At 39.1% G+C, this 21,206-nt stretch overlaps 1 protein-coding gene across 8 annotated transcripts in view; it reads right to left on the reverse strand.

Moving 5' to 3' along the window:
* The window catches only part of AFF2 (AF4/FMR2 family member 2), a 336,455-nt gene that overhangs the window by 63,463 nt on the left and 251,786 nt on the right, over nt 1-21,206 (reverse strand). For all 8 annotated transcript variants that reach the window (XM_032124430.1, XM_032124431.1, XM_032124429.1 and 5 more), the window contains exon 9: nt 17,637-17,674. In XM_032124430.1, the coding sequence (XP_031980321.1) occupies nt 17,637-17,674 (38 nt within the window). The remainder of the gene's footprint in view (nt 1-17,636; nt 17,675-21,206) is intronic.

Below are 21,206 nucleotides of genomic sequence, written 5' to 3' on the forward strand. Positions count from 1 at the left end.
CTGCTTCTGACTTTTATGATCCTTTTGTGATCTAAATGGCTATCTCATAAGATATTCCACTGCAGCTTCTTTTTCAATTGCTTTTACTGTGAAATGGCATTCTGGAGATTTCTGGGGACCATTTCACACTCTTGTGGCATTGATTTGCTAAACCTGATGATAGGTTTATATTTAAGATGCAGTCTAGTATACGAACAAAGTGTAAAGCTTATGAAGAGGAGATTCAGGACTTTCAATAACCCCATTTTCTTGATGGGGTTTGCCTCTTTAAAGAAAGTTAGTGTTTTACCCCAAATTTCTGAAGGCAGGTTGCTATATGGACTGCATTTCTAATTGTCTTGGAATGTTTCCATTCCACTGAATTATGGTCACAGAAAAAGTATGGAGAAGATGACTGCCAGTAACTTGTAAATCTTCCCAACATAAGGTCAGAGCAAATACACAAAAGCACATGGGAACCTAAATGGAAAAATGTATGTGAGATTGTTCCCAGAGTTCCCACTTGAGAGGACGGCAGAGGATAGATTTACTCCTGGGGACACTAAAAAACTGATAACAAAACTAACTTCTTTGGGCTTTGGTGTTGGAGATATGCACTTTTCCTTAATAGTCTGATCATTGTAAAATGGTTACAGGCCAAGAAAAAACAGTCTTTGATGGAGTTACAGCATAAAAATGAGTCAGGAAGGCCTTTATGCACAGAAGGACAATTTTTTTGGGGGCCAAACCACAAGCCTATGGCTCTACCTTTACTTTGACGAACGTTATGAATTTAAGACATGGACCCAGGTAACTCAGCCACAGCAAAATAAAACAATCAGGTATTCACAAATGTAATGAGGAACACCCAGTGAGGAGGGGAGTGTTCCAATGAGAGTTTCAGGACATTTTGTTTAGAAGATGAAGCAAAATAAATGCTATAAATATGAACATCAATGTACATATACCCAAGACAACATGTCTGTTCCAGTTTTCCCCAAATGCAAGTGAACTTCCTGCAGGATGGTGCAGAAGTAGGAGAATGAGGGTCTGAGACAGCTCTGGATTGGAGGCAGTATTTAGGTCTCTATAGACTTGTATGAGGCAAATTAGGGAGAGGAACTGAGAAATTCACAGCAGTGGAATGTACAGAACAGACAGAGTGGGGAATCCTTCATCCTGTAGCCAAGACACTTAGAGCAGTGATCGGAGATCATTTGACTGTAGCACCATCATATGCCAAAAAAAAGAATTAAATGGTTCCTTTTAAAAGAGAAGCTGGAGAACACATGCTGGAGTATATGTGTGGAACAACTCACTACATATGTTATCAGATGCATGGCTTTATTATTGAAATGTGTGGATTTATTTTGTACTATGTGCCTGAGTGATGATATGATTGCATATGACTGCTGAGTGAAGTCTAGATGAATTGCTTGTTGATATTAAACAAATGAAGAAATTCCTCTAGCAATATCTGGAATAAGTGAAGATAACACTAGTTAGAGCAGACCAGGGTCAGCTTTTGCTTACACAACAACAATCTTGCATGCTCATTTCTAAGTCTGGCCTAATGTCTGACTTCTTTCTCTCTGCTTCCCGTATTTATTTTTTTGCTTCTTTGCCTCTCAGCGGTGTAGGATCTGCACTAATCTCTTAAATGTCACGTAGACTAGAAATCTGGGATTTTTCTCAATACAATTTTCATGACAAAATAGGTACACATAAAACTAAAGAATTGCCAAGTGCTGCAAGAACATTGACAGTGGGCAGTATTTCATGAAATTCATATGTGGTAGGTTAGAAAACAGAGCTACAGAGCCTTTAAATGCTGGTGAGGGACTTTGAAATGTATTGCAGGGAGTCATTTGTGTATTTCTGCAGCTTGCTAAATGTAAGTTTCACATATGTGCAAAAAACCTGAAAAGTTCATACCCTCCAGGATCTTCAGACTTCCGTAAGAAGTCCTGTAAGATTTGCAGCCATTTCAAGAGTTTAAAGAGTTGATCCATTCCTGTAAACTGTCCATTATAGACCACATAAATCACCCAAATCATCATCATCAGTATTATATCTCTTTGTTATTATAGATCTGGCAAGAAACATCTGCCAAGACTACAGCCTAGCTACTGCCACAGTAACTATACAATAAACATGAACATTTTAAAATATCATGAATAGTTTGCATCGAAGAACGGCTTGCTAAATTAGCAAATAACAACCATGTGAGAAGGTGTACAAGTGTTTTGGAGGATGGGTCAGAATATGAAAAGATCCTGATGAAGTGGAGCTGAGATCTAAAGAAACTGGGTAAAATTCAGTGTGGGCAAGCAGAAAACACAACAGTTTATCACAAAAATTCAACAGCAAAAATACAAGATAGGGAATGACCAGTGAGGTAGTTTTCTACCAAAAGATCAGATGGTTATAATGGATTACACACTACACATCAGTCAACAGTATCAGGTGGTTGCAGAAAAGGCAACATCCATCCTTTTGGCATGAATAAATAGAAAGTGTAGCTTCCAAAATCTGTGGTATAGTTCTTCTATCCGATAGCACAGGTATGGCTTAAGCTAAAGAACCTGTTTGCCGGGGAAATAAAACTAAATTTTGCCTCCCTGCTTGTAAAACAGAACCAGGTTCTGTTTTGGAGGTGGTACATGAAATCTGCCTCTGTGCAAAGATGGGAACTACTGTCCAGAGCAAGAAGATGCTTCCAGGTCTGTGCTATGGTATCCCCACAGATGCTGAGGAAGATTTCTGCTGAACCATAATTAGCAATTTTTCTTGTTAGCAGCTAATATTTAATTCTTCACGTTTCTCCCATTTGCCTTGTTTTATTAAATTAAAAAAAAAAAAAAGAAAAAAGAAAAAAGAAAGAAAAAAAATCTTAGAAGAACACCTATATGCCCTAATGTCCTATTGGTCTGGCACACCTTTATCTAATACCCATATCTACCTGTCTGACTGACTGACTGCCCATCTGCTTGTCAAAGCAGACCTATACAACTGGATACACTGGAAATAGCAGCATACAGTGTTTCTGTAACACATCTAAAACTTTCACCTTACTCTTCATCTCAGACCTTTTTTCACCAGATTAAAATTCATAGTGCACTGAGATAATTTTTTCCTTAATTTTCTTAATTTATTTTTTGCCCCAACAGTTTTTACTGATTTTTCATACAAAGCACCTTGGGCTGTGTGTAGTTAAAGATGTCTTTGTCCTGTGCAGATGCGAGTTGTGCGCTACAGCACTGCTGAAGGCACATTTCAGAACAGGCATTAAGGTACTATATCCCCTGGGTCAGCTGAGAATAAACTCAAAGTAGAGTTGGCAAGAATTATTCTGTGATTTCCTCTGTGAAATATTTCAACATGGTCTTTAAAGACTCAACCAAACACTCCCAAAGCAAATTAAGCAGATGACATTATCCTTCCCTCTTGACTTCATGCCCTTAAACACTGAATGGAGACATTGCCAGGGTCAGATTCCCAGCTCCAGTGGAAATACAGTGACTGAAAAATCAGTGCTTGTCAGCAGAATAAGAATAAACAACACTCTATCAAGGAGGGACTCAACATCCTGGCTTTGAGAACACCACTTTACAAAGAATCACACTGTCTGTAACAGGAGGAAGGCAGTTTGGACTACCAACCTGCAAAATTTGTTCAAGCAAATTCCCATGTAAGAGTCTCTTTCATCCCAATGCCTTTGTCTGGATGTGCTGGCTGTCCTTATTTTAGGAAATCATACTCCAATTATGCTTCTTAAAATAACCAAAGACAGAGCATAAAAGCTTTACCTTTCAGATTAAAAAACTTTATGCAAATACACCAAGAGGAAACTGAACAACCCAAAATACACAATGTTAATTTTCTATGGCTATTCCAGATAAACATTAGCAATACATGGGCTACTTTTCAATGTTGGTATCAATATCAAAAGACTGGAAAATCTTAAAACACTGAAAGACCATCTGTGCATGCTAGCAACTGCCAAATTTGCAACTGTGGTTTCTTCCCTGCTAATTCCATATTTTCCTGATAGATTAATGGGCACCATTTATCCAGAATAAATAAATGTGGAAGGCCCGCCTTCCCCCTTCACTGTACCTCATCATATTACTGATTTCCACCAGACCACTGAGCACATTAATGCAAGTAAGCCTCTGCCTGGATTCAGAAATTATCACATTTGGTAGAGAAAAAATGCTTGGCATAGCCAGTTTCTTTATGTTGAAGTTAAAAAGAAATACATTCAGAGAACTCCAGACTACAATCAACACAGATAAAGTGCAGTTGAAGGATTTTCCTTTCCATTCTCTAACTTAAATGTAACCTATGTGCAAGAAAGCATAGATACTTTACACATACAACTACTCCTGTTTCACCATGTGCATTTATCTTATTTCTTTTGAGAGGCACGTCAGACACGTATATTTAGACTCCTAGCTTGCTAATTTATGCCAGCTAGTGTAAAATTATACGGTAGAAAATAAAGTTGCAGAATCAAACCTTTATATGTGCTTTGAAGGAAAATTTTCTACTATATACAGTCAAACTTCCACAATCCATAATTTGCTAATCTTTCCACTTAGCAATTTGCATTCCTGCGTGCACACACATGCATTCACAAACATACATCCTTCACACAAGAGAATGGTATTTCAATGAGCTCTCACATTATTCAGACTACACTGATGCCTATAAAATGTATTACTGTAGCTGTGCCTCCTTACATCTAACAGCATGTTTAATCTACAAAAAGTCTGACTACATATATCTCACACATTATCTGTCACTTGGATGATTTCACTGTGTGTTCATGGGGTGATAATTGCAAATTTGGAATGCAAATAGTATATAACCTTGTTAAACACATTTCTTTTAAGAGGAAGAGATATGCCTTTGCTGTATGTCTGCTGTCCCCACTCACTGTAGCTCCAGGTTTTGCTAAGAGGTATAAGCTGATAAAGCCTGTTGGTGCATTTGCTGACATATCTTATCCTGAATGACATTATCATGACATATTATAACTAAAAAAAATAAATTGCAAAGGACTGGGCATCCCATTGGCAAGACACGAGCTTGCCACATGCCAAGAGCAGCATGCGCTCCACGGATTTGTAGGAGCAAGGCAGAGCACTGCTGCTGTGCAAGCTCTGACAGGGATGTCTGTTGAAGTTCTTTGCTACTTTCATAATAGTCTCTGTCATCTCTTGTTCCTTGTAAATACCTATTAGTTTAAAAACAAAGCCTAGAAATTCCTCCAAGTGAAGCACAAGTGAGGAGCCACGGAGCCACACAAGCTCCCTAATCCTAAGAAAAGGAAGGTAGAGCAGCATTGGTTCACCTTCAGCTCAAAGAAATAGCGGATGAAATATTTTGGTTATATTTTCTACCAAGCAGTATTCCACTACACCACTCTTTGTAATATGCTAAATTAGCAGTACAAAGGTTAAATTAACCTAAAAGAAATTACTAAAATAATCAAGGGAAATATGTTATCTTCTTCTCTCCAAGATGCTTCTCTCGACCTTATTTATTTTCCTAAAGATAGATGCAAAAAGAGGCAGTCTTATGTTTTCCAAATAGCTTTTGAAGACTGGATTTCTCTGGAAACCTTTCGGTTTTTTATTCCATTGCATGAAACACTCTGCGTTAGATTTACTTGCTATTTGCTTAATTTTTGCATATATAAATTGATTTTTTTTGGATGCAATTTCTCTATATTTACATCAGTGTGATGAGCAAAGTCAATCACATATATCCATAAATTAATGAGAATATGAAATAGGACTTTAATTATTACTTAAGTAATAAACTCTGATATTAGTTAAGTGAAAACTTAATGGGGCTTAGTGGGACTTAAGGAGATGATGAAGTATTTTTGAAATAGGGTTATTTCCTGTAGACCGTGCATGGCTTTTACAGCCCTGACTGGGTCTAAAGTGACAAGCACCAAACAGTAACATTCAAGAAGTTGAAGAAATAATATATTCACAGCTTCAGAAACACTGACTGCACCTGCTTGTTCATGCACACAGTGGCAATGTCATCATTTTGAAGGGAACTGGTTATTCAGTTAAACAAATACATCAAGAACTAGGAAGAAGAAGAAAAAAATCCAACAACCCAGAAGGCAGTTTAAAAAAAATTAAAATCTGTCAAAAAAAATGGAAGTCCTCAGTTATAGGTTATCCAAGATTTTATGGAGGGAAGAAAGCTTGACTCCTTTGAGCCAATACTGTTTACAGTTGCTGCAATGAAAATTCTAATTTTGTGCTCTAATGAACACAAAACGATCCATAGTCAACCTTGGCAAAACTTATAATGACTGTGTAATTGAAGTGACTTTTTTCACATTTAAAAAATATTTCACAAAATTGTAGGAAACTGCCAAGAAATAAAACTCTGGGATGGGCAGTCTTGGGTATGTGACACAGGCAGCCATATCATCTTTGCTGCTTGGTACATGTCGGGATTATAAAGCTGTGAGGTATTTGTCTGCAGTTGCTCTTCTTACTGCATATTAAGACTAATTGTGAATTACAGCAAGTGCTTCGTGGTGAATGTGTGACCCAGAATTTTCTTTTTAAAGACACTGCTTGTGCTGTTACAGTCTCTGGCACAATTCACATGCCTGGAACATGCTATAGGGAAAGCTGCCAGGTGAATCTTGATGCATAGGTTGTGTGTGTGACACTGGTGGAGCTTAAAAGAATCCCTCCATTTTGTAAATTTACAGAGTAAGGGCAACAAAAAGAAAATGGGGCCGGCCCATTAGGGGGAGTACAGCTTCAAGCCCTGGAATGGGCAGAACACTCTCCAAGGCACCAGATCTCTCCAGAAATATCCCTGGCAGAAAAGGTGAAGACTTGTCTTGCAGGTTCATGCTCACCATGATGTGTGGTCTGGGCTTTTTACTCTTTGAATTCTTCCCACCCTTCTCCATACCCTGACCTCCAGCAGGGTCTATGCCTTCATCCTCCAGCAGGCAAAACCCTTGGCTCCCTCCATCTGCCTGCAAGGACATCTCTCCACTGCCTGGGGATGGGCCAGAGCTGATGCAGAGAAGGTAAGGACCAGAGAAACAGCAGTTCTGTGTTAGTGAAGCATGTTCATATTTAACAGACGCCATGCTGAAATACAGAGGGATCAATTAATATTTGAAGTCCAAATTCTCCTCTAATCTAACTCCACTTACACAGAACCTGGCTTTAATTATCATAGTTTTGATTTCAAATATGACTGACCAAATATTTTCTATTTACTTATCATGACAACAACTTCAGCAAGCACCTGGGTAAATCCTGTGAAGCACTCTAAGACCATCCCCAAATGCAATATTAAAGCCTTGTTTTTGAGTTTTCCTGAATGATCTGGGGATTGGGCACCTAAGCGTCTTTAGGAGAAATAAATAAAAAGTCTCTCCCCATTTTCACTGTGGTAGGATTTTTTCCAGAGATCAGTATTTCAGAAGACTTTTTACAGCCCTCTTTCACTTGAAGGACAAATCTGATTCGACATGGAGTTCCATTACAAAGAAACTGCTACATGTGATGACACTGGTTATTGAAAATTGAAATGAAGCGAGAGGAAGCTAACACCAACTTGTATGAAATTCTGCTGTCTTTGAATGACACAGGGAACTCAATATATCTAATCATCAAAGTGAAACCCATTGGGAACCAAACTACAGTTGTATTGCAGGAGGTTGCTACTTGATTGCTAGACCCAAAAGTGCTAAGCCATATGCCACTTATTTCTGTGTCTAAATAGCTTACTGTGATTGATACTGAGAGTGGCTCTCCTCTTCACAGTGAAACAATCATGAAAACAACAGGAATTAGGGTACAGTGGATACAGATTATTTTTTACAATCCTAATTTTCAACTCTGTCGCTTCCCTGAGCTTAATGTAATTTATTCTTTAATAAATTCTAGCACATGCTCTGTATTTTCCCAGCAGAACACTAGCTTTTGCACAGACCTTAGTGTGCAAGCTGCATCCAGTATTTTTCTCTCTTGCTGCTGTTGGTGTGTGGCCAGATGAGCCTGATTATAAGGGTTCACTGTTGGCCTTGAGTGCAAAAAAATTTCCCTTCTTTCTTTAGAAAGATTTTTTTTTTCCACCGTCCTTGTGCCAATCTCCTTGATTTTTCTTCCTCACTAATCTGTCTCACTGAATCAGCCTTTTCCCAGCGCTCCTGCAGCCTCCCCATGCTCAAAGTCGCTCCAAGGTCAGCGGCGGGCCCTGGTCCGCGGCGCTCCACGTGTCCCCGCTCCCAGCTGGAGGCAGAACGCGCTCTGTTTACAATATGCTCACTTTCCACTTGACGAGGCCTGGGAGCTGCTGCACAGATCTGAACTCGGGTCCCATGGCCAGAGAGCGCCGTGCTGTCACGACACGGCCCTTCCACAGTGGCAGGGCTGCTGGAGGAGCTGCTGGAGGAGCCGCTGCTCCCATTACAGGGTAATCGGAGAGCTGTGCAGCTCAACAGCCCCGGCGCAGAACACAACGCAGAAATCAGCCCCGGCATCACAGGCACCCCCGCTCCAGCTATGCTAATCTCCTCTTTCATCCGTGATCTCTGCTAGACACACAGTGTTACAGCAAAGCGCTCTGCACTTAAAGGAATATCTGCAGCTTCCCTGCCACTATTAATAAAAATGTTTAATACTTGTGTTAGGAGGCGCAATTTGATTACCGAACTGTTATCCAACAAATCCTGAAAACAATTCAAAGTAAATTTCCCTAATATGTCTATTTTTCTATCCTGCCAGAAGGGTTGCTAATGAATTTGCTGCTTGAATGCACAGACAGATTGGGAACTATAACTGTGCTGGCCTGGGCAACATGGCACTGGCACCAAAAACCTATTTGTACCCATGCAAAGTTCTCTCTAGAGTATGTCTTTCATCCAGAGGTGATTTTCCAATAAAATCAGCCTCGATTATTGCAAGCGCAGGAGCAATCCCTGAGGGAGTATATCAGGCAATTCAATACTAGGAAATGTTGTACTAGGCAAAATTAACCTTGTAGCAGTGTTATTTCCTGAAACATTATCTAGCTTTGCCTTTCTTTCGTATTCATTGATCATAAATGACTGGAATTTTTTCTACTTCTTTCACTTAGCACAAGATCATTATTTTTTGTAGTTCTACTTAAAAAAATTAAATGCTTGAAAGACACCTGTTTTTTCTTTTATTTCACTTCCTCACTGCCAAAGTAAAGGACCTTTTGCTGTATAACAGCATGTTTTTCAGGGCATATAAAAGGTGATAACAAGGAGGACCACATTTTCTCAGTCCTATTTTCTTGATCATGCTAAACAGAGGAACCCTACTAGATATATTACCATGAGGCCACATGCCAGAAAGAAAAGGAATCTTCATTGTCTCCTCGCACACCAAGGAGAAGTAGGAGAAATGAAATTGGTAGAGTTTTGCAGTCCAAAGGACAGCAGACACAGGCCCACAGATTTCAAAGATACAGCTGGCAGCTTCAGTGAAATCCCATGTACCTTTATCCACTGCTCTTACCAAGCTCTCCAAGGCAGGGATCTTCATCTGGAGAGTGTCTATAACATGCTTGAATCTAACTAAACCATATAGCCTTATACATACTCGAACACTGCTTACAGTTTTGCTCTGGTTATTTCTCTTCCAGCAAAACAAAAATGGTATGAGATCTGAATGCTGCTTCCTATGCTGGATTCAGCCAGCTGTACTGAAACCAGCAGCACAGGTTCTCCCAATTATACCAAGATCAGGACTTTCCTTCAGTTTTCCTAGCATTTGTTGATTGGCTCCAAGATTGGAAGCACATTTTTAAAGCATTAATATAAAAAAGATCACAGGTAGTTAGAAAATAGTTGTTATTTGATGCAACACCCAAAGCAAACACTTGGAATAATAGTTTGAATAAATGCTAAGTAACTTAAAATTAAATATAATATTCAGGAAGATAAATATAAAATCTAAAATGATCAAAACCACAGGATGAGTGAGGAGGAACAAATGGGTACTCCTTTGATCAACAGCAGATACATGCTTAAACTGGAAAAAAAAATATTGACCTTAACTAAATTTTTTTTCTCATTAAAAAGAGTCAGGCAAAACAAGGTTTTGTTTGGCTCTAACTTTCATTTTTTCAGAACTTTTAAAACTGGACCTAAATTTAATTCTGACAAGCTGCATCACAATGAAGGTGTAAAAATGTTTTGAAAAATAACAAAAGTGACCCAGTTAAAATGTAAACACTTTTTTTTTTCCCCCAGCTGCAAGATTCCTGACAAACTTTACAGAAATGTGTGATTAGCCTTTATTTACTGGCATATACATGTCTCTGTAAATACAAAGATCCAAATATAACAATTCTTCAGGTTCTGTGATGGCCACCGAGCACCTCGGCAGCTGAGGGGCATCTCATGGCTGGATACAGCCAGTGGTGCTTGATATTGATGGTGTGCATTCAGGTTTGTAAGAGATGAGATGAATGAGCTCTCAGGGTCTGTCCATCTCACTGTCTTGTAAGCAAACGCTGTGCACTACGCAGGCCATGTGGTAATTTAACCATCTCCTATAAATTACACCATCAACTCGGAAGCGTTTCACCATAAAAGTGCATTGTGCCCATTTGAAAAACATGTGCTCTCTCCAGGTAGCTGTTGTGGTGGTAGCTGAAAACCTTAATAAAGCACTACCTGTTCCATATTTCAGGACTTAGCCAATGTGACTCATTTGTACAGTTTTAAGTCCAAACAAACTGCTAGTCAACTAAATTATAACTTATTACTACAGGCTACAGACTTTTAATACATTCTGTGGTTGGAACAGGACTGATTTACTGCTTTGGGCCCTGCCAGTAGTTATCATGCATCATTTCCCTAGAAATAAAAATAGCCCTACTGTGGTTATCCTTTGGACTGATAAAAATTTATCTAACAAGATGTGTCAGAGGAACAAATTCAGAAAATAAAGGTAAAATATTAAATAGACTTATTATTTTATGTCTAAAGTACTACATCTTCTAGCTGCTGTGATGACTTTGGAATAAAGCAAAAGGTACTGCAAAAAGGAAAAAAGATCTAAAGGAGCAATTGAGCTCTGATAAAACCACATGGGGATAGCTGAATTGTCAGAGCTTTGCAAGAGTCAAAATTTACATAAAAATCAGTATTTAGGGATTAATGCAATATCATCAAAAAAGATTTAATATGTGCGTTTCTTTGCAAACAGTTTAAAAGCAGGAGTTCTATAATCCATTTCCAACACTAACCTTTAACTTGTGAGAGTAAAGTAATCCTTTGCAACATTTCTAGAGCTCACATTCTGCTGAGGAAATGCAGCCCCTAAATAAAGCTCACTGGAGATCAGCAGCAGCCTGTGCCTCTTGGTTCCACAGCAACACTGCAGGTGCTGACCCTGCTGTGAGTGTGGTCGGTCTGCACAGACTCCACCACGGGGCCCAGCTGGCAGAGCCTGGGGCATTTGGGGGTTTTGTGAAATTTTGGAGGGGCTTTATTGCTGGTGCAATAAACTAATCCCATTGACCAATCACTGCACCTGTGCAGATGCTGAAGTGGACAGACTAGGAGGATCAGGGGCTAAAGAACATTGTCTATAATTGCCTGTAAGAGGCCTTTTTCCTGGATTTCTGCTGGGGATTTGAGTGCTTTTGCATGCTAGACTTAAAGTATTAAAACATAAATATGAATGGATTTCTTTGAGAAATGAATATGGGCAGGCAGTTTAGGCACTATGTTATAATGGATTTTTAGAACTAATTTAATTGGTGCTGTCTGATTTAGTAGTTCGCCAGAAATAGTCTGAGGAGAAATGTCAGGAAGGAAGGTTTAGAATCAAACAGGTGGCACGTGGAAATTGCTTGGCAGTTTTACTGAGAATGATTTATACCAGGTTTGGGTTTTTTGTTTCTTTAAAAGTGGTTTAAGTCCTTTAGCAAATGTCCTCTAGGTACGTACAGACAAATGTCCATAGGTACCTATAGTCCACAGGTGCCTATGTATCCATGTATGTACATACATACACACAGAATGATGGAAGAGCTGGGGTTGGAGAGAACCTTTCAAAGCTCATCTGGTCCAACCCCCCTGCACTGAGCAGGGACATCTTCAACTAGATCAGGTTGCTCAGAACCCTATCCAACCTTCCCTTGAATGCTTCCAGGGAAGAGGGATCCCCACGCCTCTGGGCAACGTGTGTCAGCATTTCACAACCCTCATGTTAAAACCTTTTTCCTTATATTGAATTTAAATTGACCCTCTTTCACATACATATATGTGGCCATCAACCTCGTCATGACACACTTTTTTCATCCCTTTTTAAACACAGGCCAGGAGATACCCTGCAGTGGAAGAGCTGCATGTGTACCAATAGTATGCTGCCTCTTCTCTATTTCTATTGGGTACAAGTGCCTGATCTGTCTCGCCAAAAAAACCCAACTTTCAGAGCCAGCCCACTGGCCTGCATTTTTGCCAGTGGGAGCAGGAGATCTGTTTATGGTTACTGCTATTACTGCATACATTAACTGACCCTCGGAGCCTGACCTGCTCGCCCTCCTGCTTAGTGAGTCAATAAGAAAATCCTTTGGCTCTGCATGACTTGCTTAGACCTCAGACCTTCCATGCAGAATAAGGTCTAGCCAGGGAAGCAAAAACAAGGTGCCACTCCAGCTGGTAAAACAAAGATATTTTTAAAGTGCAGTCAGGAGAAACAGGCACTCCTATCCCATGTATAATCAAGGATGAAAAGGCCACGAAAAATACCACTGCGCTTTGCAAATGAGAGGTCAATTGAAATGTCAAGATATCAAATGTTAATGGATTGCATTTCCAATGATGGTTGGGACAGAAAACCATACCAAGTCAAGTCAGATGCCCTTCAGAGGAGAAGATGAATTTTATGGCAGGAAAAGGCAATAAACACCAGAAATCTTGCTGGTTAACAAACTTGTGGCTCATGGAAAACAAATATATTTTGAAAATACAAAAAGCAGCGGGATTTTAACACAAGCTATAATCTCAAAACATGTATCTGGAAGTCATTAAAACTACAGCAAATTTAAGCATATGCAGGTGTTTGGGGGAAATGCCATTACTTTCTATTGAAGATTTTAAAAGGTACTATAAAAGAAGGGAGTATAAAGGACACTCAAGTAAGGCAATGTTTTCTTCCCTGAAGCAAGAAGTCACTTCCAATATTTTCACAGTTCTACAGAATTTCATGGATTACATGACTACACTCCTAAAAGCTTTCATTTTCCATTTAAAAATTCTAATTTCTTTCTTACAAAACCCTGGTAATTTCATAGTGTTGGAGGACATCAGGTTTTAACCAAATCATTCTTTCACCTGCCCACATATTCCCAAGGAATCCATCTGGCCATTTTCATAAAGGACTGTAATCTGAGACATTTGTTTAGAGTTACATTATACCCAGTCCTTAGTCAGAAGGGCATTGCCATGCAAAGAACTCATCTCTTTGTATGGAAAACCTGGAAAGAACATGTTTATCTTCCTAACATTGTCTCTGCCAACAGAGCAGACATAGAGCCTTCCTTTCTAATTGCATAGAGACTTGCCTTGTGTCTGTATTAGCTCACTGGTGGGCTAATCCACATTATTAGTGGATCTGGAGTAGGAAGACTTCTTGGTCTATACAACAGAGGCATGTAATATCAGGAATAAGAACAGTGACTAATCATTTGCTCTTTTCTGAAAGAATAACTACTTGAGTGGATTCCAGAGAAAATACGAGGGAAAGCATTTAGAACAAACAAAAGACTGTTTTTCCCCACACTGTGATGCTCAATGTCACACGATGTTGTGGGGACAGGAGGTTTCTGGTAAACTGATTTCAGGAAAGACTTTGCAAGGAGAGTAAGTCCGCTGGTGCCTCCCAAACACAGGATGTGTGTTTCTGGAAGTGCAAAACGCTGTGTGCAGGAAGGTGGGAGGATACTCCCCATGCCTGACGCCTCTGTAATTGCTGTTCTTTGCCCCCCACCTTCTGCTGCTGGCAGAGAGAAAGCACTGCGCTGGTTGACCTCCAGCCCACGCTGATGTAGAAGCTGCCAAGCCAAGCGCATTTGTACTTGAGAGTGAGGACTACCCTGGATATGAGGGGATCCTGCAGCTCAACCCACCTACACAGGACAAGTGATGTGATACAAGCCAACATGAACATGATTCCTCCAGGCTTTGTGCTGATGTGGGCTTCCATTGTCCACTCAAGTTTTGAAAAAATCTGCATTTCAGAACAAAGCTATTGTGGGGTTTTAATGATATCACTTTTTTTCCCCTCTTGCATCAAATAATAGGGTGTATAAAAGATTAATTCCTCTGGATGTGCCCTAATTCAAAAACATCTCTCATGTAACAGCTCTTTAGAAATCATAAACCCTCCACAGAATGAAATTGTTTAAGTCATGGTACTTCTTTCAGATGCAGGGATAGGAACAGCTTGATAAGGACCAGCAAATAAATAAGCAGGTAGGACTTTACATCCAAGAAATCCCTTTTGTACCACAGACTCTCAGTGTAAACATGGATAAAACCAATGGGAGAAAGCAAGTGCTCCTTACATAACAAGGTCAGGAGAGCATAAATCAGTTAAATGTCATGGATTCAGCAGTTATGGGGCCCACCTTGGTGTCACACACAGACAGAAAAGGGTCTTACGTTTTTGGGAAAGTTAACTACACTATTTCCACCAAAAAAACCCCCCCCAACAGTTCTGCAGACACAGAGATTTCTTAGCTATTTTCTGTGTGCTTATTTATAGTAATGTTATGTCAGATGATGCTACCAATACATAAAGATGAGTTCTGAGGATGCCTTGTGCCTTCCAGTACTACAAACACCACGGAATTGAGACCAAGCCTTCTGAAGGAGCCTAGTGCCACTGCACCTACTTGGGCCATCAGGAAGTTCACACAAGATAGTCTGAGCACCAACACACACTTGGACATTAAGAAACCAGCTGCTTGGTTGCTTTACTGAACTGCAAAAAGAAAACTTCCTTGTTTTCCCCCTTTCCTTGTATTTCTCCCTTGTTTAATGCTGGAGGGATTCAAGAGAACATAAAAGAACAGTAAACTTCCTGCCAAACATTACACCGGCAACATTAATGAACTGAGCAATGAAAAGTAAATAGACCATTCCTACAGAAATCTTCATCATGCTCCTAAACTAATATGTTAAATGGTGGCAGTATTAGGCTCTGTCCAAGGACTTTATATAACCTACAGTCTTTAAAAGGGAGTAATTTCTGCTTCCAGTTTTGGAACACAAGAACATGTCAGCATAATGTAAAAACAAGGAAATTTTTTATGCTAATGACAACTGCGAATATTTTATATATATATATTTATATATGTAAAAAAAAATATATATTATAGCAGATGTCAAATGCAGTTAGATTCAACTCTACTTATTAGTGCATGGCTTTTAGCCAAAAGCAATTCACATTTGCAGAAGTGTACTACCACATATGTCTTAATAACAAAAATGTGTTTTTAAAAATGTATGTGATAAGTCACATATGGTAGAAGGAATCTGTACAGCTTTCAGCCCTTATGACAATGGAAGCTACTAACTTTATTTTGCATAGCTGAAGAACATTAAAATTCAAGTGAAATTCTTCTTGACATTTGAGAGCTACAAAAGCAGCAAGTAAAAGCTGGCCAAGCCTGAGCCGTACTAAGTGTGGCTCTGACACTTATACAAATGCAATCCAGGGCTACTACTGCTATCTTGAAGACACTGTTCTTTCTTTTGCCCTGAGAGCTTTTGCATACAATCATAATTGTATACAGGTACCTTAAATAGTTACATGTCACTGAACAAAACTAGGCAGATTTTTCAGCTGTTTTGTTATGCAGAGTGTAATTAATATGTATAATGGATCCCCTAGGGTACTAATTGAAGCTGCCACCATGAACATAGTCAAAGAGAAGTTAAACAACCAGTTGGGGGAAACATGACAGGGTGAAATACACACATGTAGGTGGAAAGAGCGAGACCGTCCATCTGGCCTTCTTCCATCTCAAAATGTTACACTTACTCAAGTCCTGTAAAAAACTACTTAACCTAAATCACCCTTTCCCCCCATCTCCCAAATCTTTCTGGTGGATTAATTTGGCATCAGTGTCACATACATGCTGTTTAATAACTGCAGTGCTCAATGTTTCTGTTATAAGTGGGAAGACACAATTCAGTTGAGTCATTCTTGAGAATTTGACTCAAAATACATTAAAAAGTGGATGAATGATAAATGATTATTTTGGAGCTGTTCCCCAGGAATTTCATAACCGTGCAAGTCCTGGATCCTGTGTAATGTGAGGTGAAAACATAGCTCATTTCACTCTCCATTAAACAACCACCAGCTAACAATGACTTTAATTCAGCTTGCTCTGAATTTGAACTAGCCCTATAGGCAAGAAAGGTCCCTTGCCTTATTACAAGTTTCACATGCTATCAGGTCCCTGCTGGATCCTATTTCTAATTTTTATCAGACTGAATGAAACATAAAGAGAGAGTGATTTATGGTCATCTGACATATTGCCTAATCACTCCAAGGAGTGTTCATACACATTTTGTGTTCACTTTATAAGGTGTAAATGACTACACATGATGGAAGCCAAGTGAGAAATAGAACTGTACTCTTCTGTTATGTCTTATGCTAGAACACACTGATCAGGGAGTCCTGTCAGTGCATGTTCTTATAAACACAAACCCATTCCAGTCTAAAAGTCAGCATGATCAGAAAACTACTATAAAAATAAGAACATTTCCTCTGTCTGTAACAGGAATATACAGTTACTGGGATGTAGTTAAACTGCTATGATCACCTACTGAAGTCAAAATATGTGTTTTTATTGGTACATAAGAGCCCATTAGGACTGGAGTGTTCATTATTTAAACAGAATAACTGATGCTGTTAGCTTCAACTGAAAATGCTTTTTCTCAAAGAGCCAGGACATCTATATAGCAACTTTCTTAATTCAATGATATATGGTTGAGTGTTGCCGCTAGTGCCCTAAGATTTAAGAACTTATCATAAAATGCCCTTGAAATTGCTCCTTGGTAGCTTGCTCATCCTTCACAAAGCCCTGCTGCAAAGAGCAGAAACATGCATGTGTGTATGGTGTGAGAGGCGCACGCACAGAGGGAGAAAGAGCTCTTAATCAACAGGATGGCAAAGCCTTGATACATAGGTGCAAAATATTCCCATGTGTCCAGAAATTATTTGGCACATTCCTAGTTATTTCCCCCCTGTCAGACCTTCTTGAGAATTGCAATTAAAAACCATAATCTTTTTAGCATGTACAAACCTCCTCAAGGCTAGGAGCACTATGTATTGAGTATGATTGTGATTATTTGGCAGCTATTCATAGACAACACATTAATTTATGGAAACTGGATGAAACTTGAGGAGTGCAGTCATTAGGGACACACGAGAAATCGAAAGCTTTCCTCAATGATACTGACCTTTTTATAGCTATGATTAGAGGCAACATGAATTCTATTATCTCCTTCATCACCCTTCTTACTGTCTTTTTAGTCATAGTACACAACCATGTCGTTAAACTTGCATTTTCAAAGGGATATAAAAATAACTTACTTTACAGGAATGTTTCTCAATTTTGTCTTTTCGGCAGCCTGTAAACACAAGAGGGGTGGGGGAAACAAATCATTAAGAAAGAGCCACACCAAAGTAAGCAAACATTAGCTCATGGGAGCTCTTCATCAGCGACATCCCAGAGCTGGGGCATGGGCTGTAAGACCATTCAGAGAGATAGTGCTGGGTCTGAAATTTGTGGTATCAGTGGGGTTTGTTTATTTTAATGGCCACGAGTGTTTAGGAACTGCTTATTCAGGGCTGTTACTTCATTTCCCACTCCGAGGTCTGGCCCCTTTGTCACAAGCTATCTGTCCCTATCTGGAGCAAGAACAACACGAAAAAACAGAGGGAAGAACAGACTCCATTTCCAAAACTGTTTTTATTCACCAGCAACAGAAAAGGGCAAGAGATGACCAAATGTTCAGATCAATTTCCTCTTGTGAAACCTTTGAGAAAACACACTCCAAATCATCTAAATGAGTAAATCTTTGGGCCTCTCGGCCTGCACCACCTCAGACATGGAGCCTGGTTCCAGTTTATTGCTGAACCCATTGATCTGTGTACAGTCCATTTATCATTCATGAAAAGAGCCAGTGATCTTCACAGTATATTAGAAGAAACAACTCAGATCATCTGTCAACGGCCCTCTTATTTCTGTTTCCCTCTCCACGGGGATTTCATCTCCTTCGATTCTTCTTGAATTAAAATGTTGCTAAGCAACACAGCTGGGGGCACCGATGGCAGAGCTGCGCCAGTCTATCACACTGGTTAAGCCGCTCGAGATGTTAGTGGAGACTTTTCCCTTTAATGCTTCTCTGGCATAATTATGTAATCTGAACCGACCTTGCATCCCACTCTAGCTTTGTTCAGAATAGGTAAATAATTTTAAAGGAAAAGGGCTGGAAATATCACTGGCAGAAAAAGCTAGTGTTGTATCATTTCAGAGAATTCCTCCTGGTGTTTGCAGAACAAGGCTGTAATAGATTTAAATGTGGAAAGCAGTCAGATGGTTGGTGAGATTACAAGCACAGAGAGCGGTGAAAGGCAGAATTAAGACAACTGATCCATAAACCCATTATCGAAAGGAAAGTTTTAGTGCCTAATTACCTCCAGAGGTATTTTTACAAAGCCTGCCAACATTTAAGAGAAGGGTTTTGGTGAGGAACTTTAACTTCTGCTATACTTAGGGATGGAAATAAAATGGTTCCTACATAGGAAGTGCTAATATTAGTGGTTCAGAAAAATGCTCATACAAGCCCTTGACAAATTAAATCCTTTATGAAAGCTGATGAACTTTTGAAACCTCTGGGATCTGCACAACTGGGTTTCAAATCTTGCCAGAATGAATTTTCCGTTGGGCTCTATGATGGGGCTAGTTTTTCAAAATACCTGCTGTTTTGGCACTTTTGCCTCCCATCATAGTAATATCTGTGTTTAAATCCATGGAAATCCCTAATAAAGAATTTAAAATTTGGGAGAAAGAATGAAAGCTTGTGAGAGCTTGGATGAGGGAACAGCAATCCTCCGGGCTGGCTCCCAGTGTGCAAAGAAAAATGTGCTTGTTTCATTTGGATTTTATTTTCCATCTAAAGAATAAATCAACAAATGCATGATAGGAATCAATTATATTAATTGTACAGTAGGGGTGCTAGATAAAACACTTAAAACTCAGGAAATGCTCAATTTCAGATTGCACAAGTAGTTGTGAAAAACCCAAGCCTAATTATGCCTTCTCAAACAAGCCTATGATGAAATGGGGTCCCTGCCTCAACTGTGAGCTAATGTGATTGTGTCTCTTTCCAATAGCTCTCTCCCAAATCTCCCTTTTTCAGTGGCCATATGCAAATACAGAGTCAGAAGCACGCTATTAAGAAACTTTCTAAGTAATAAACCACACGTAACAACACACAAATGCTTCATTTAAAATGAACTGAAACACCATCAAAAATGACATTTCAGTTTCCCAAGCTTCCCACTAAATGCCAAGTTTCAGTCCCATCCTGCAGGAAAATAAAATTATTTTTAAAGCTCATAAACATTCTTCCACAATGTCAGATTTTTTTTTTTGACTCTAGAGTGCTATTTTCCTTAACTCTTCTATATACCAAATAGCTGGGCTGTAACAATTCTGAGTTCAAGCATGTGAAGCTTGCAACTAAATCAAGGTTTTTTTCCTGAATTATTTAAAAATCACTACACAAAAACAGATATCAAAATACAGATAAAGAAGAGGAAACAGCAGAGTGGAGAGTGTCTAGGATCACAAACAAATAATGATAATGCAGCTGATTTAATACAAAGCACAGCAGAACATATTCTGGAGAGCACGTGCGTGACAGTGTGAGCCAAACTGTTTACATGAAAGATTAAAGAAGATGAAGATATTTCAGAGAGTGAGAACTGGCAATGTCAAAGTCACAGAATATTAAAGAGCAGGGTCTCTAAACTGCATGTTTGATTTTTGACCACTTAGCTACGTCGATTGCAACTGTTTACCCTGAAAGAAATGTAGCAGCTTCAGGAAGAAAGAATTATAGATATATTTTGTTTTCTTGGACCATGAACATTCTAGCACATATCTTTCCCTAGAATTTTACATGGAGAATTTCCTTTTTTTTTTTTTTTTTCCTTTGTTACCAGAAAAAGGCACTTTCCTAATTCTTAAGGAAATGCACATGCTGGAAGAACAGTGTCCTTCACACATGTGCCTGCTTATACAAAACTGAAAAACCATTTCTAGTGCTCAGGTTAATCTACATGCCAGCCCAGTTTAAAGCTGGATCATTAGACAACTGGTCATTTCCTATTACAAAGGATTCACTTTGAGTGGGATCACAGTGATGTTAAACACAGCACACAATATGTCAGGGCTTCTGTCTGAGAAAGAAATGCAGGATCTGTCCTTCTGCTTTTATTTGTCTTCTAGGTATTGCTCATTCATTTTTCAAAGCGTATTTGCTGCGATATCATGAGCATGCCCAGTGGCAGAAGATAAAGGAAGGCAAAATCAAAGTGACATTGAGTAACTCTACACATTAAGCTTTGATGCAGAAACATATTGTTTGAAAATATTTGGTGTGCAGCAGGTCTGTCAATTAGAGCTAATTATTTTTCTCTGATCAGGAAGAATGCAATCTTGTTTTAGGCAGGTTTCTTTGAAATGTACGTCTTTTATAAACCTTCATTATAGGAAAATACTTCTTCCAAATTACTTCTTTTCTCGGCTGCTTAGCTATTGACTCAAATTGTCTGTGTTGAGTAGTTCTCTCTGCTTTGATAATTAACTTTTGATCATTACTGAATTTAGCAGCTCTAGTCAGATGTGTTCATAGCTATCCTCCTCAACTATTTCAGTGTTCATCGCCTTTAATCTTTGAACAAAATGATCTCATTGAGCCCCCATCAGCCTCGCTACTCAGTTAATAATTCCTGTTTCTCATCTTCATGACTGAGTTTGATTTGTTTTAGACTTGATGCAAACTTTTGATTATTAATTTAAGGTATTTCAAAGACAAACATGTTTTAAGAGTTATTTTTTGAATCTTACATTCCTAGGCCTTTACAATGTCC

Source organism: Corvus moneduloides, chromosome 14 (assembly GCF_009650955.1).
Source record: "Corvus moneduloides isolate bCorMon1 chromosome 14, bCorMon1.pri, whole genome shotgun sequence".
In the NCBI taxonomy this organism is placed as follows: domain Eukaryota; kingdom Metazoa; phylum Chordata; class Aves; order Passeriformes; family Corvidae; genus Corvus; species Corvus moneduloides.